Here is a 16,020-nt window from a genome sequence, read left to right as displayed (position 1 = left end):
TTATTTTCCTGTTAAAACAATAATGAATGCATTGTTTGTTTTGGGCTAATCTAAACAAACTCACGGCGCCGACAGGAGAGCTGCAGAGTGCCTTCACACTGATTGATCCCCAGAATCTGAAGGAAAAGAACTGCACAACAGTAAACTTGAATTGTTTACATTTTATTAAAATAAACTTACATCAAATATACATAAAGATTAGAAAAATAAATATTTGAAAACGCTCGACGTCGGACAACAGCCGCCACCCTGAGGAGCAGATCTGATGATCGTTGTTCCTGTGGGATGTTGGGAAATAAAATACATAAACCTGCATTTCATACATTGGTACTCCCAGGTGTGGGGGAGTGTGAAGTGATATGATCAGATGGTAAAAACTAAAAAGACCATTTTCAGATTAAAACATCGACTCTTGAGAAGAACCTTCCATGCAATGTGTTAAATATTTACGAAAGCACACCAGATTACTAAGTTATAGTGAAGGTGGAACCACGTGTCCTCTTTTTAAACATACATTTTCATTTGAGGTAAGATATTAGGATTTGCATATTAGAGGTTGCTTATCTACATAAAAAAAATCTTTGTAAAAAAACGTTTTTATTTAAAACAAAACATTTACCTCCACCTTTGATCAAGGCCACTTGGATTGCTAACAGCCTTTTCCTAATCAGAGCCAAGCAGACTGAAGTGAAGACAGGTAGTTTTATACAAAGCTTTGCATAAATTAAATCCTTTTAAGGTTGAAATATACTGAAATGACATTTTTTTTATTACACAAGCCATTGCGATCGCCTTAAAAAGGTACAAATCTTTCCAAACGCACTTTAAATTCAAACCTGCTGTGGAGGATTGCAGCCAACTCTCTAACAGCCATAAAAACGAGCTGCATAGCTTCAAGAGGAGATGCACTGATGAGGTTTTTGCATCTTTCAGGCTATGATCATTTGGCTCGTCAGTAGTTAAGTTACATTTAACAACATCCTGATGTGTGCATCTTCCTCTGGCGTTGAAGTTTGTTTTTAAGGAGTATTTACATGCCAAAAGTAGCATTAGCATACGCAGCACGAGTCACAGATAGCAGCCACAGGTTTAGTGTTCAGTACTAGAGGCACGATAACGCGGCTGATCAAACGCAGCCTCACAAAACTCTCCTGGCACCGTGGGCGGGATAACGTGTATGTGTCATGCATCTGTGGGGGGTGTTTTCACAGAAAAGGAGGACAGAACAGAGTGGAATTCACTGTGTGTGTGTAAACCAATAGTCCGAGCACAGTCCTCCCTCGTGGTTGCTTGGAGATTTAATAAAAAGGTTTTTCGAAAGTCGCCTACCGAGAGAGGAGCTGTAGGTTCTCTTGTTCAGTTCTACACTCTGAATAATTTAACCACGTCTCTTTAGTATCTCCTCCTCCCGTGTTTCCCACCATCAGTCATGCAGGTTTTAGGCCGGAGAGCTGCGTCGTGGAAGGAGAAGAAATATATTTTAGAAAACTAAGCAATACACCAAGAAATGAAGGCCCGCTTGTTTTCCCTGAATCACCTGGATCTGCCGCCTGCTTCTTCTTGTTGTGATAAACAATCTGATTCTCATTGGTCATCATCACATCCTGATCCTCCACTTGGTTACTGAAACAACAACAGGAAAACAACAATTACTGCTTAATAACTTGGAGAGAAAAAGTTTCAAAGATAGAGGAAATGATTGGATTTTATACACCCTGGCCTTTAAAAAGTACCAATCACAGAATATGGGGCAACAAGAAGGTCGGATGAAGGAAGAGAGGGGAGACGATCAAGCATCTGGTGGGGAAGGGGCGGGATGGTAAAGGGATTTCTGAGGAAACTGGAGGAATCTCCAGGACAGGGATTGACCACCAGGGGGTGCTGACACAAAGCTTTCAGAACTTACTGTTGGTGGTGTCTGCTGTCACAGGGGCTGGAGTGGACAAAAGTTATGTACAATCACTGAATTATTGGTGCTGTGTTGTTTATCTAACCCTGTCAATAATTCACTACTAGAATGTGGAAATAAAAGCACCCTTAGACAAAGAAAAGTGATTATCAGAAAGCCAGGGTACCCGATGACGGAGTTCCTCTCACGGTGTGTGATGTAGATGTCATCGGTGAACAGGATGGTGTGGTAGGGCACCTCCGGGTCACAGGTGGGTAGGATGCCTCTTGCTACATGACTCACAATGTCCAAGACGCCATTATACACCAAGAGGTCATCCACCAGCAGCTACACACACACACACACACACACACACACACACACACACCAGATAAAGATCCCACACAGGGTCTGCCACACCCTTCTCCAGACACCAAGGCTCACCCCAAACTCCTTCACTCCTCTCTGCGGTGTCTTGGAGTAGTTCCACAGTTTGATCATGGAGACGGTCACTGGCTGGTCAAAGATGACGTACACATGATTCACCTACATCATAACAAAAAACGAGATAAGCTCTCAGCATTTAGATCTGAACCTGCCCACTGGCTTCCTCACCGTTCCAGGCAGGACCGGGGCCAGCCACATGTGTCGGCCATCGTAGGTGTCACTGACCCCATCTATTAGTTTATCAGGAGTCCTTACGTCACCACTCACATTGTCCAAAACGTTGACGCTGTCTGGGAAAGCAGCAATGTCTGATGGGAATTATGTTGAGGACAGATGAGATCTCATTACAGAATGTGGCTAAATACGTTAAACGGGAGTTCTGATTCAGGGTCACTGTACTTCTGAAAGGATACTGTTGTCGGTGAGACTGATCTTGTCGTGGTTCTGGTCATAAAACTCCAGGCCGTTCAGCCCAATGTAGTATGGGTCTCCCCAGGTTGTTAACAGCTGCAGCTGAAAGATGACTGTGGGGGTTTTAGTTAAAGAACAAGCAACAAGATGCACTTTTCGCCTGTTAAGCCACCAGCAGGACAAAAGAGCAGAGAACTGCTGGAGGGTTTGGGAAACGTTTTCACCGTTGGCCACAGAGGACAAAAAAAATCTTTTTCTCATTTCTGTGTAGGAAAGCTACAAAATGTTCTTCTCCAGTAAAGATAACATAAAAATAAACTTCATAACCACTTTATATTTATTCACCTGTGATTTAAACGATAACAGAAAACCCACTGAGGACGTCATCAGAATCATAATAAACCACATAAGAGGGTTTACTCCAACGACCCGTCCTTTCATGTTCTATAGATTTGTTTAATAGTCGAAAGGCTGCGCAAAATCACATTAATATTCATTTTATAGTGAAAAGGACAAAGGAAGCATGCACCCATTCATGTAGAAATGATTTCTTTTGTTATAACCTGGACACTCATCTACTCAGGGTATACGGCACACACCCCGGTAGCCGACCAAAGTGCTCCACTTGGGCCATACTCTGACTCACGTCCCGGGGCTGAGAACCACAACTAATGGTCATCCTTTTGACCTCCAGGGGGCACGGCACAGCCTCCCTAGTCCGACACAAGTGCTCCACTTGGGCTGTACTCTGACCCACGTCCCGGGGCTGAGAACCACAAATACTGGTCATCCTTTTGACCTCCAGGGTAGATACTACTACCTGGATACTCATCTAGCAGTTTTGGCTTGCTTTTAGCACCCTCTAGTGTTCATTTGTAGAACCGAAATCTCCTCGCTGAGCGTTGGTCTGTTTAAACCCCCCCAGAGACCCATGGTTGTAATATTACAACATCAGATTTAAGTCTACAAAAATAAACCTTCCCCATTTTTTTTCTTTTTAAAACCACATTTACATTGCTGATAGGTCCTATTGTTCAGTTCTGCAACACTATTGGCTGTTAAAATGTGTAAATAGGCCCATTTATCTGGCCTCCTAGAACAACATGTGAAAGGTTAAAAAAAGATTTTGCAGTTGTTTTCTAAATTTGGGTTTCTGGGGGTTAACACCTTCATCTAACAGCTGAAACGTCTCCCAGCCTTTCTTAATGTCTACAGGAGTGATTTTTGTAAGACCTTCTTCACCTCTCTCTCTTTATTCTGCTCTCCCCACCTATTCCACCTTCCTCAGGATCCACTGATTTCCCTCTTTCCTATTCACTCTCTCTCTTTCTTAACATTTTTTCTTTTAAATCGCAATTGCCTATTTTTGCTCATTTTAAATATATTTTTAAACATTTTCTAAAATGCTTTTTTATATTTTTACATTTTTTGTTTTTGTGAAGGGCCTTGTGATTTTTATCTTGAGAGGCGCTATAGAAATGATATTTTCTTCTTCTTCATCACTATATTAAACAAACCAGCTGTGTTAATGATCTAAAACATCCCACACTGCAGCGCCAGGTATGTCAGCTCCACTTTTTTCTAACTCCCAACAGCCCGGACCGGTGGACTATTCTGGCCACAGGGGGCAACAGAGGCTGGGTGGCCTTTCAGTAACCCTGTAAAGGGTCATTATAGCCCACACTGGCTCTAGAGCATGATTTAGAAATATGAAAAAACAGTTTTGCTAATTATAATTTAATTATAAGTTAGCATTTTTAGTGAACAAAAGCTTAAATTCTGATTACTTTAATCAAGATTGCAGCCTTCCATAGTATGTTAGACATATATCGGAGAAAGTTCTGAAACTTGGGTTGGACGTAGGAGTCTTATGAGAAGCAGGTCAAGTGTCTTCATGGAAAACCAGCGTAGTCCAGTTGTTCCAACCAAACCTTCAAGATTGCCGTGCCCTGGATGACTGAGAATCTACACAAACGTTAGAGATATTCTTCCTCAATAAATCCAACTGTAGAAAATTAGAGGTTTGTTTGAATCTACATTTAAAGTTTGCTGTTTGACCACAAAAGACCTCAAAGATTGTGCATCTGGGACGTGCTTGGACTCTTTTCTACACCCTGCAGCAAAAGAAACGTTTCACTGCTGAAGGAACAGCTGAAATGAAAATCCAGTGTCTCTACAAAGGTTAAAGGTGGAAACAGAATGGATGGTGATCTTATATAATACTTCAGGAGAGTCCAGAGCTCACAGGTGTCAACCTGAACGTGCTAAAAACCCAAACAGACAAAGAAGTTGACCGTGACTTATATGATACGCTGGTTTTCTGTGTGGGAAAGGATACAGCCACAAGGCATGATGGGAGCTTCATAGTCCATGCTGGCCTGCTCTTGCTTCTTACAGCTTCCTCTAAATGAGATCAAATGAATGTGAATCAGTGTTTACATGTTGACATCAAAGAGATTAAGTTTAGATCTGAACCTCTGGGAGTCTTGCTGGCTCTTATCGGGGGTCTGAAGGAAGTTGATGAAAAGGATCTCCTGGGCAAAGTCAAAGTGACAGTTTCCCAGGCCTTTCCGGATTAGGAATCCCTCCCTTGGGGAGACGGGGACGTTGTCTATGTACAAATGGAGGACTTTCACCTAAAGAGAACATTAAGATGTGTCCAGGTTCATGATGCGCAGAGAAAAGTCATGTTTGTGCTTTAAACACAGTGAGTCAGCTCACCCCTCTGTAGGAGTCCTCAGGTGACTTGTTGTAGTTCCAGACTCGGAGCCCAGCGATGGTTTGGGCTTTGCTGAAGGAAATGTTCAAGACATGAGCCTCTCCGTTGGAGAAAGGGATCATCCACATGTGGTGGTCATCGGTGGTTATGTTGTGGCCATCGATGAGTCTGAGTTATAAAAAACACACACCGATGATCCGACTTTGGACTAGTGAGCAGATCGGTCCCGTGAGATTTACGGTCATACTTATCCAGCGTGCGTAGGTCATCTTCATACTCCGGCAGGTCGTTCAGGTCCCTTGGTGAGGCGGTCATCATGCTGAGATCTAAAGGTAAACTCTCACCGTCCTTCCCCACCACCTCCAGTCCTGTCAGGCCCATGTAGTGGTGGTCTCCCCACGTCGTCACCAGCTCCAGCATAAGGCCTGGGACAGCGCGGGACAATCACAGCCACACAGGAACCACAGAGAGAGAGAGCTGGATGTGATCACGGGACAGTCTACTCACACTTTCCAGTGTACATCCCAGGAATGTGGTCCACGTTCTCCTCAGACTGGCTCACGGTGGGATTCAGCTGAAGCTTCAACTGAGACAACAAAAGAAGACAGAGAATGGAGTTTATAACACAGAGCTGAGCTTCATTAGTAAAATCTGATCTTTGTCAACTCAACCTTTTGTTTTCATGCATGTTCATATGTACTTACAGTGAGGTCTTCCTCTCTGAAGCCAGCCTGAGTGAAAGGTCTCTCCTCTCCCTCCCCATCAGCAGTACGAGGTCGCTGCAGCTCCTCTTCATAAACCAAGCTCTCAGGACTCTCCCCTTCGTTGAGGAACGTTTCATCGTAACAAGAAATTGCCTCCAGGATCTCATCATCAGTGGTGAAAAGGATGGTGTCCCCAAACTGTTCCAAACCTTTACAAGGCAGAAATGAGGGGGGGTGTTGCTCGTGGTTAAACAGAGAAAGAACATGCTAATTAGTGAAATGTCTCCGGACATGTACCTCCAGTCAGAGTTCCAGAGGCTTTAGCAATTTCTCCCCTGAAGATGCATCTTCCATCCAGCATCATCTCCACCTCTTTCACGCCGCGGAATGAGTGGATGCGTGACTTGTTGTAGTTCCAGACTCGAATCATGGCGATTTGCTGGGGAGCTCCAAAGTCCAGGAAGATGGCGTGGTTGCAGTTGGGGGTGAATGGCGCCAGCCAGAGGTGCATGTCGTCCTGAGTGCGGTTGACCCCGTCGATCAGGTTGGTGACCACGCGCGGATCCTTACCATAAGCTGAGAGAATGTTGATGTCAGGAGGGTCAGCGTAGATTTGCGCCGGCTGAAGAGGCTCTCCGCTGGAGCTGAACACCTCCAGCCCATTGAGACCTACATAATGTCTGTCCCCCCATGTGGATAAAATGTTGATGACCAGCCTCTGGCCCTGCGGCAAAACTGGGATCTCAAACTCGTCCTCCCGCTCCATGAACGAACCCTCCTCAGGGCCGTCAGCTAGCAGCCCCTGGGGGTTTAGGGAGGAAAGGGGACTTCTGGGTGTGGTGAAGGGGGTAGCTGGGAGTGTAGGGGGACCTCGGCCCTGTCGCTGAAGGAACTCATCAAAGATGTCTCTTTCAAAGCCCACATTGGAGACGCGTCCTCGCTGGCACAGGTTGAACTTGGTGAGAGAGTCCCAGGACTCCATCAGAGTGTGGTCCTGCTGGCTGTGGAGCTGGGCCCGAGCACTGCTCTGCCTCCTGCTGGAGTTCACCAAAGACACCGGCTCCCCTGGAGAATGCGCGCACGCGCGCATGCACGCACGCACGCACGCACACACACACACACACACACACACAAGTCATCTCCAGCCAGGATGCATGTGTAACACCAATAAACACATGCAAATGAGATGGAAGTATCAAAACGGAATACTGGAATTTTGCTGCAGAAACTGCAAAAAACAAAACTAAATACACAAAATGCAATAATACACAAATACATTTTAGAGTTAAAATACGTTTAAGAACGGGGCTGCTTTGTGGAGCAGATGGTAGCACTGCGCCTCGTGATTTTTATCTTGAGAGGCGCTATAGAAAAGATCTTCTCCACTGTTGCCTGGCAGGAAGAAGGCTGCAGGTTCAAATCCCTGCAGCTAACTTTCTGCATGGAATTAGTATGTTGTCCTCATTCATGAGTGCATCATGCTAGGGTAACTGGGTACTTAAAGGTATGTGTGTGTGTGTTTTTGTGTCTATGTGTCCCTCTGATGGACTGGAGACCTGTCCATGGTGTCCTCTGCCTCTTGCCTGATGACTGCTGGACATAGACACCATCTCGCTGAGAAACTAATGGGGAATTAGCGGTGTGAGTGAGAGAGCTACATTATTATACAGAAACAGAGCAGGAAGTAAACCCTCTCCCATCCTACCGATGCTTGTGGCGGCTGCAGCTTTGTGCGGCTGCTCCTCCGACTGTCTGGCACTGGCTGGTGGCTTTCTGAATGAGCTCCTACGCCCACTGATGGGCCTGTCTGGTTTCGGCTCTCCCAGTTCCCCCAGCAGGTCGCAGCCCAGGTCCAATGACTCATCCTTCCACTGACCTCCATTCATTGTCCTATCAACCCCCCTGCACACCCGTCCTGGGTTACAGGGCAGCTCTGAGAGCATGGAGGAGGAGGAAGCAGAAGGTGATGGTTTGGTTTCTGAGTGCTGCGGTACCAGCCAGCGGGGCTTTTCCCTGCTGGCCTCACAGCCCTCTGGAGCTCCTCTGCTCATGGGCTGAAGCCACTGGGGGGTGACCCGACAGGAGGAGGGCTGGGTGGTGACGGTCTGCTCCGCCTGCTGCCTGGGGGACTGAGGTTCGTCTGAAGCACAAAGGTCGAACGAGCTTCTCTGTGATGAGGGGCGACGAGCCGTACTGATGGGTGGTAGTGGTGTCAGGGACTTCTCCTGCATGTCTACCATATTCTGACCTGCTGGGTCTGATGAGCCTATCGAACTTTGGTAACTCTGCGTGCTACTGCCCTCTCCACCCTTCTTGTCCTCATTGTGATGAGGACTCGCACCCCGCAGATTGTGTCCCGAAGACACGGGGCTGGAAAACAAAGAGTCAGAGGAGCGGAAATCCTTCAGATCAACGGTGGTGCTGTAGTCAAAAACCTGGTTCCCACAGCCCTTCTCCAGCTCCCCTTCAAACACCAGAGTGCTGTTAAGGTACAGCTTTATATGGCGAGCTCCGATGTCAAGGTCCTGCCAAAACAAACATTTTTTATTTACACCTTTAACTCACTGACAGCTACACTCGTTACATGAGCATGCCAGGCTAATGGTAATTAGCATCATCACACACATTCGTTACGAATCTCTAAACCACAACTTCCCAGAATCTGCTTCCCAGCAGGAGTTTCTTACCTGGGTCACACGTGGGAAATATTTGTAAACTTTGGAAGAGACCAGACAGAAAATGTGGCGTTTGCTCCTTTCTATGAACAGCCGTTACGCTAAGAGACAGAAGCTCCTGCTACGCTAATCCTCCCAGGGTAATCTCTCAGTGCTCCACATTCAGACAAACTGACTGGCAGCTCAGGCAGCCACTGCTTAAAGAGAAGTGCCCCCCCGACTTCACCACAACAAATCCGTTTGTCTCGTTCTAGTAGATCGGCCCAAGCTGTGGCGTCCATCTGCCAGCGAGATGACGCCGTGATGTCTGATGTGTAGAGCAGATTGTGTTTCTTAAAAACTGTCATGGCATAAATAAAAACAAACAAAAAAATTGGACCAACCATTAAGCTTCTGTTGTAGTTCCAGATTTTAATACACGATATTCCAAAATCTGGAGAGTGCTCCGTGTTCCTGATGATGAAGTAGAGCTGGATGGGAGGGTGGAAGGGGCACGTCCACATGTGACGCTCTTTAGTGGTCTGTCGATGCAAGAAAAGAGACAAACAAAGACTGATTGAACTAAATCCAGTTAGTTTTTGCTGTGGCAGATTTCAGAGGCAGCAGAAACACACCTTCACATTTCCGTTCACCAGAGCCCCCAGGTTCCCCGGGTAGTCCACGTTCCTAATGTCCAGGTCATGAGGCGATACGTACAGCTTCTTGTTTCTGTGGCAGAAGAACTGCAGCTCAGTCAGCCCGACCTGCAGCGCATTTCCCCAGTTGGACAGAATCTCCATGGTAACGTACGAGGCCGGGGTGACCTCTGCTGACGACTGCCCTTTCTGCAAGTGCAACGTAAGACCATTTCACCAGAGTGACACCTAGAAGTCTCCGGGTTAATCAGGCTGACCTGCAGGCCAGTGCCGGGGACTCACTGGCTGCTTGCTGTTGTCCGTTTGGACGCTGGGAGGGATTTTGTGCCTAGGTCCAACTTCCAGTTCCACCAAGGCTTTCAGGAGTTTCTCCTGCTGCCTGGACAGAATGATGATACTTGAGATTAATGTTCTGAGCACCACAGCTGCTACTTCAGAGCATTCATCTTTAAGAATAAGCCTTTACTGTGTATTTTATCGCCTGCTGCTAAAAGGCAGGTAACGATGTTTCTGCCTGTGTCAGTTAATCTGACGAACCACAGGAACATTATCATCTTGGTTTAAAACTCTGTCACAAAAGATGGCAAGTGATGGTTCTTCAATTTCTTTATTTGGTGTTAGGCTTCATTTAATTTTATGACGAAAAGGATACAGATGTGTGGTTTCCCCCCACCACTGACTGCATATAGTGATTTTAGTGTCACTGCTTTAAGCATACCTGTGACCCATTAGCGTTATTCCCTGCATGGCCCGAGTGATGTTGTTCTCATCCTTTTTGTGTTGCTTAAGGCCATTTGTGGTCTGATGGCCCCAGACCTGGAAGGACAGAAACCAGTAAAATCACACAGAAGCCAAATCAAGCATGATGTCAAAGCTGAAGCCTAGAGAAAACAGTGTGTGTGTGTGTGTGTGTGTGTGTGTGTGTGTGTGTGTGTGTGTGTGTGTGTGTGTGTGTGTGTGTGTGTGTGTGTGTGTGTGTGTGTGTGTGTAGATCTAAAGTCACTATTGAAGGAGCAATAGATCAACAGAAGGTTCAAACTCAGTAAAAACCAAATCATGTCCGATTCTACGGATCTGTTCTGTGAGGTACCCCAAGGCTCTGTTTTGGGGTACCCTGTTTTTAAACATATACCCTCTTAGACAGAAAATTAAGTCATTTCATAATTTCTCCCACTACCAACGCTGGTCCAAAACGGTTCTAATCACGTGAGAAACGTTTCCAAACTGTGATGGTTGGTGTCAAAACATGAACTTGAAATGGTTATCCATGCCTTTATCTCCTCCTGTCTAGATTACTGTAACACACTTTTCACGTTTTAACAAAAAAGCCCTTGACCGCCTTCAGTTGGTCCAGAACTCTGCAGCGAGGCTCCAAACTGGTGCAAACATCACTCCCATTCTAATGTCTCTGCACTGGTTACCCGTTAACTTTAGAGTTCATTTTAGAATCCTGACAAGAACTTTCAATGCTCCTCCCTATATTACTGAACATTTAAAGCCTTATGTTTGAATTTTGATGTAATTTTCATTGTGACGCACCTTTTTCTTTCTGTAATAGGTGCTATAAAACTTTACCTACTTATCAAACACCTGCAAATGGTGAAGTTAAAGCATTGGCTGCTAGCTAAACGAGGAAACGGGAATAATCAGGAGGCAGAGCGTGCTGCGGCTCACGAGATCAGGGCTCTTCACTGGGGTGTTCTCTCTCTGTATGGCTTGGCACACACTGAACGCCACCTCTTCAGGGTCTCGCTCATCAACAGAAGTCTTTCTGGATGACGAAACGAGCCTTTCCGTGCGACTCCACGGCCCTTAAACAAAAATAACAAAAAACCTGTTATATGAAGCAAAAACTGTACATTTACCTTTTTATAACAGGATTGTAAAAGAAGACCTATTCAGACCTGGAAAATCAGAATCGGGAAGAATAATCTCTTTAATTTAAGCATAAAGAGACACTTTAAAAGGTGAAATGACTCACTCTGATCATCCCAGCTGTCTTTAGAAGGAGGCCTATCTAATGTTTTGCTCTTGACCAACAGAGGCTTAGTGGGTATGAAGGGGTCAACACTTTCATTCCTCTTGGCAGACAGAGAACGTTCAAGTTTACGACCTGCAGCAGATAGAGGACGCGTTCGCTAATAAAACCAGACATTAGACCTATAGCTGTCGAACAGCTGGTATGATTGCTTAGTTTAGTCAATGTTGAGGAGAAGATCCTTAAAGACTACCTTTAGGTGAGGGGCCAAAGTCCAGAACAATGAGGTTTGCGGAGTCAAAATGGCCGTGACTCCCGCCTGTCCGAGAATGAGTGGAGGACTTGGAGGAGGAAAGAGGCAGCCCAAGTTCATCCAGACTCTCGGTGCTCTCATCCCTCTCAATCTGCTCCTCTACCCACTCCTCGTCGGACTCCTCCCCTGCTGAGCCGCTGCTGCTCCGTCGCATGCTAACCTCCAGGCTCCGACGCAACACCTAGCATACAAAGAGACAGTTTTTATTCATGCATCAGTGCTCACACAGGCGCAAATACACAAGAGAGGGGACATGAGTGTAGGGATTTCCCTGACCTCTGTGAGTAGATCTGAAATCATCACTTAACACCAGGCAGCATCACAGTAACATGTGAAACTCACCAAATCTTAAGGTCATGGGTGGTTTTCCTCTCACCTTCACTTCCTCGAGGTTGAGGAGCACCTTCTCGCTGTGCTCCTGGTTGCCCTGGTCTTCCTGGCACTCAGCTCTGGAGCTGAAGGAGCGAGAAACCCTGCAGGCGTCTCTTTGACTCCGAGGACTACATGGCGAGCGCAGACTAGAGCGCTGTAGCAAACATGGAGAAAGAGAAATAAGGAAAGGGGAGAGACAGAGAGGTGTTAGGAGAGTTGCGTGTGACACACAGCTCCTCCCCTAAAACGACAAAACCCACACACAGTGTCTTGGCAGGAATTGTCACTCTACCTCCATGTTCACACTTTCATAAGCCTCAAAATCGTCAGAGTAGCACGTCGCTGGAGATATTTCCAAACTTGGGCCATGCTCGGTTTGAATTTTAACACAACCCTGCACACATCAGATAAGAAGATATTGTTACTACATGCACTTATATGTATTTTTATATAAAACAACAAATTAAGACATCAAAGCTCTTTACCTGCACCCATTCTTTCCTCTGGACCTTTGCTGGAGCAGTCTGGCTCCTCTTCCTGCCCGACTGATCCGGATTACGGCTATCTTCAGTTAGATGGTGGGCGCTTATCCAGAAATCTGAGGATGAGTCACAGCACAGAAAGGAACATGAGCAACTCGCTGCAGACTATAGCCTCAGAGGAGAGAAAACACTAAACTCGTACATGCAGATGGTCCACAGCACATAAAGGAAGCACCAGAAGAAAGCTGGCAGCTACAACTGTCACTATTGTTTAATCACTGAGACCGGGCATGGACTCACACAAAACAAGCAGCAGAGCGGTGGCAATTAGCTCATGCTCCATATGCTTTACACACGACAGAGGGACCTGCAGCTTTTAGCACAATCCCAAAGCACAAGCTCATAAATAACTAATGAAAGTATAATCAAGGTCTTACATAGGAGCAAACATTTACACTCGCCTAGCTGCATACCGGCTGTGCGTGCAGGCCTCCCGGCTGGCTGAGGGGCCTCTGGCTTGTTTTTGGGGTTCTTGAGCTGCTTCCTACTGGACTCAGCATTAGCGCCGTTCAGATAAATTGAGAAGCCTTGCTCCAGCTGCTCCAATTCGATCTCTCTTGGATTTTTCACTCTGAGGCGCTTTAGGATTCTGCAAAGCATAAATGAAAATGTAAATAAATAATGCTATATGCTGTATCTGATGAAGAAAAGTCTAAAAATGTTTTCGCTAAATTCAACCAAACATTTTCAAATGTATGCTTTTACTATTTTAAATAAAAACGTGTTTTTCCTCTAAACAAAAGCACCAAACTAAACAGAGCTTCAAACTGTTAGAAAACAAAACTGTGATGCATTTCCTCTGTGAAATCCAATCAGTCCATCTGCAGCAGCCTGTGCTCACACACACGTCACCTGTTTTTGTGCTGGAGGTCAATTAAATATTCATCCAGAGTGTCATCTCCGGCAGAGGCAGGCTTCTCTCCTCGGTACGTCTCACTCTCCTTCACACGCGCGCGCGCACACACACACACACACACACACACACACACACACACACACACACACACACACACACACACACACACACACACACACACACACACACACACACACACACACACACACACACACACACACACACACACACACACACACACACACACACACACACACACACACACACACACACACACACACACACACACAGAGTCAGGAAAGCATAGAGGAAAGAAACTTCCTAATGAACACACAAATGTATTTACAACCTATACCAACATAATTCTACGCACCACAACATTCATGCATGCAAAATGCTCCTCTAGATGTGTAAACAAAGCTTCAGTTAAAGTTATGTAAAGTGACAAGTTGTCACGTTTGTTAGAAATATCACAAAATCTATGTATGAATGAAAAAAAATTAAATAAATCCAAGCCACAACTGCTTTTTCTCAACCATCAATACTTGTTTATTTTTCAACTGAGCCTTTTTGTTGTAATATAGCCCTGTTATGTGCTACTTAGGTTAAGCAGTGACTGTGCAGTAATTTGAACTACAACTTCTGTTTCCTGCAGTAATTTATCTCTAGATAGACAAATGTGGTCTTTGTGATTTGACTCCAAACCAGAAAAGTGTTGGTGCAGCTTCGCAACTAAATCCATAAAATGATTGTTGACAAATGTCAGAATGAAAATCATGTGTGTTTATGTGTACATCAACACACCTAAACTAAGGTAACCAGATTGTGTAATCATTTAGATGAACTTGATGTATCATTATGCAATTTGCATACAATGCTAAATTAAAATAATCATCAGTCATTATCCCTCCAGATGCATCTGAGCGTACAAAACACAAGCCTCTTTAAAAGGAGCATCAGTCGTCTGTACAATGCAGCCACTCGTGCAGTTCCATTACTTTCAGTACAGGTGAAACTCGAAAAATTTAGAATATAGTGCAAATGTTCATTTATGCTTTAAAGGTGAAGTGAGGTGGACTCATTATGTGCAAAGCCAGACATTTCACACCTTTATTTGTTATAACTGTGATGATAATGGATTACAGCTGATGAAAACCCTACATTCAAAATCTCAGACAATTAGAATATTGTGAAAAGGTTCAATAAAGTGCCACACTCTAATCAGATGATCAATCCAAAACACGTGCAAAGGGTTCCTGAGCCTTTACATGGTCTCTCAGTCTAAAGCAAAATACTAAAATAAATTAATTTTGCACCATATTCTTGTTTTAGAGTTTCATCTGTATTCATGCGTGACAAATAAATAAAAAGAAATTACAAAGCTCTTACTGAAGTATTTACAAGTCAACTAGGATGTCAGTTTCAGGAGCAGAGAAGAGAGAAAGATGTGAAGAAGCAGGAAAATGCTGGTTAGTGATAGATCCCTGAGACACATCATGTGGAATCACTTAATCCTTTCAATAGTGGATTTTATGGAATGAGGTATGACATGAAAAGCACTGCTGACAGAGGCCGTTACATGAAACTCATCTCTTACTTTTTTCTCCATGGCGTGCTGCAGGGACTCATCTGAAAACACTATCCCATCTTTTGAAGAGAGATTATGTGACTCCCAGTTGAGTTTGATCCTCTCTGCAGCATGACACACAAACGCAGCTTCAAGATTGCTTGACACATCTTAAAGGACTTGTTTAATTTCGCCACACCCGACAAAAACATCGCAGCACCAGGTTGTGATTACATGACATCATCTCGTGTAGCACATCTGTTCAAGGTTTTTCCACAAACCCCCATTTGTTAGCAAGTGCACCTTTAAACATCAGAATCAGAAGGGTTTTATTGTCATATGTGCGAGAATCACAAAGAAATTAGGTGCTACTTGGTGGAAGAAAAGATAAATGACGAGCAAACATTTGAATTACGAAATAAACCCAGTGAACATACGTGCAGTTAGCGTAAGACAGCGCCTGGCATTTGATTTTGTCATTAAAAGCTAGCACGTTGATCGCTGGAGATGGGCCGATGGGCTTTTTCTTTATCGTGTCCTTTTTCCTTCTTTAAACCCGCAAAGTGTTGCTAGAGGCTAATCTAGCTCGCGTTGTAGCCAATGCAACATTAGCAACCTCGCGCTAAAGCTAACAACAAACCGATACGCTAATGAGTTAGCATGCATCCGTTTTACGTGACTAGATGTTTACATATGTAATGAAAAATAGTGACGTTACTCATATGTACATTTTTTCACAAATTACAAGACATACTTACAGTACTCCTAAAGAGTTGCATTATTAGTGTGTAAAAAAAATCGTATTTACCGATGGATTTACCCAATGTTGGAGGATTTCCTCCTGTGAGTTGTGTTGCTCGGTAACCAGGGGAGCTCTCCACCAATCAGGAGAGCTGAGGCAGCGAAGGACACG

General features: G+C 44.8%; 1 protein-coding gene across 3 annotated transcripts; it reads right to left on the bottom strand.

The window, feature by feature from the left end:
• Positions 1–146: 146 nt before the first annotated feature.
• katnip (katanin interacting protein) lies at positions 147–15,814 on the bottom strand. Of its 3 annotated transcripts, XM_054749125.2 has the most exons (30): positions 15,545–15,814; positions 15,138–15,232; positions 13,537–13,625; positions 13,098–13,273; positions 12,628–12,740; positions 12,435–12,536; positions 12,147–12,296; positions 11,711–11,951; positions 11,461–11,592; positions 11,154–11,290; positions 10,198–10,295; positions 9,762–9,858; positions 9,459–9,668; positions 9,228–9,365; positions 7,875–8,694; positions 7,726–7,791; positions 6,467–7,234; positions 6,170–6,378; positions 5,973–6,051; positions 5,713–5,890; positions 5,468–5,633; positions 5,222–5,382; positions 5,085–5,149; positions 2,749–2,859; positions 2,504–2,643; positions 2,333–2,434; positions 2,076–2,236; positions 1,907–1,933; positions 1,538–1,623; positions 147–1,451 (listed from the first exon to the last, which is right to left on the bottom strand). In XM_054749125.2, exons 1-30 carry the CDS (start codon positions 15,585–15,587, stop codon positions 1,393–1,395), a joined length of 5,019 nt encoding a protein of 1,672 aa, XP_054605100.1. In that variant the 5' UTR covers positions 15,588–15,814; the 3' UTR covers positions 147–1,392. The 3 variants fall into 3 exon arrangements, with proteins under 3 accessions (XP_054605100.1, XP_054605101.1, XP_015818956.1); XM_054749126.2 differs by lacking the exon at positions 7,726–7,791; XM_015963470.3 differs by lacking the exon at positions 1,907–1,933 and having other exon boundaries at positions 15,545–15,813.
• Positions 15,815–16,020: the final 206 nt, after the last annotated feature.

The sequence above is a fragment of the Nothobranchius furzeri genome, chromosome 16 (assembly GCF_043380555.1).
Source record: "Nothobranchius furzeri strain GRZ-AD chromosome 16, NfurGRZ-RIMD1, whole genome shotgun sequence".
In the NCBI taxonomy this organism is placed as follows: Eukaryota; Metazoa; Chordata; class Actinopteri; order Cyprinodontiformes; family Nothobranchiidae; genus Nothobranchius; species Nothobranchius furzeri.
Note: the sequence above shows the minus strand (reverse complement) of the source record. Positions and strands in the feature narration are given on the sequence as shown.

What these genes read in the sequence shown, in the direction of transcription:
- katnip (XM_054749125.2), bottom strand. Translation starts at nt 15,587, where the DNA reads ATGACAAAATCAAATGCCAGGCGCTGTCTTACGCTAACTGCAC. An exon ending in CTCTGGAACTCTGACTGGAG is followed by an intron (nt 6,379 to 6,466) that starts GTACATGTCCGG and finishes TGCCTTGTAAAG; the next exon opens with GTTTGGAACAGTTTGGGGAC. An exon ending in CTGAGGACTCCTACAGAGGG is followed by an intron (nt 5,383 to 5,467) that starts GTGAGCTGACTC and finishes TGTTCTCTTTAG; the next exon opens with GTGAAAGTCCTCCATTTGTA.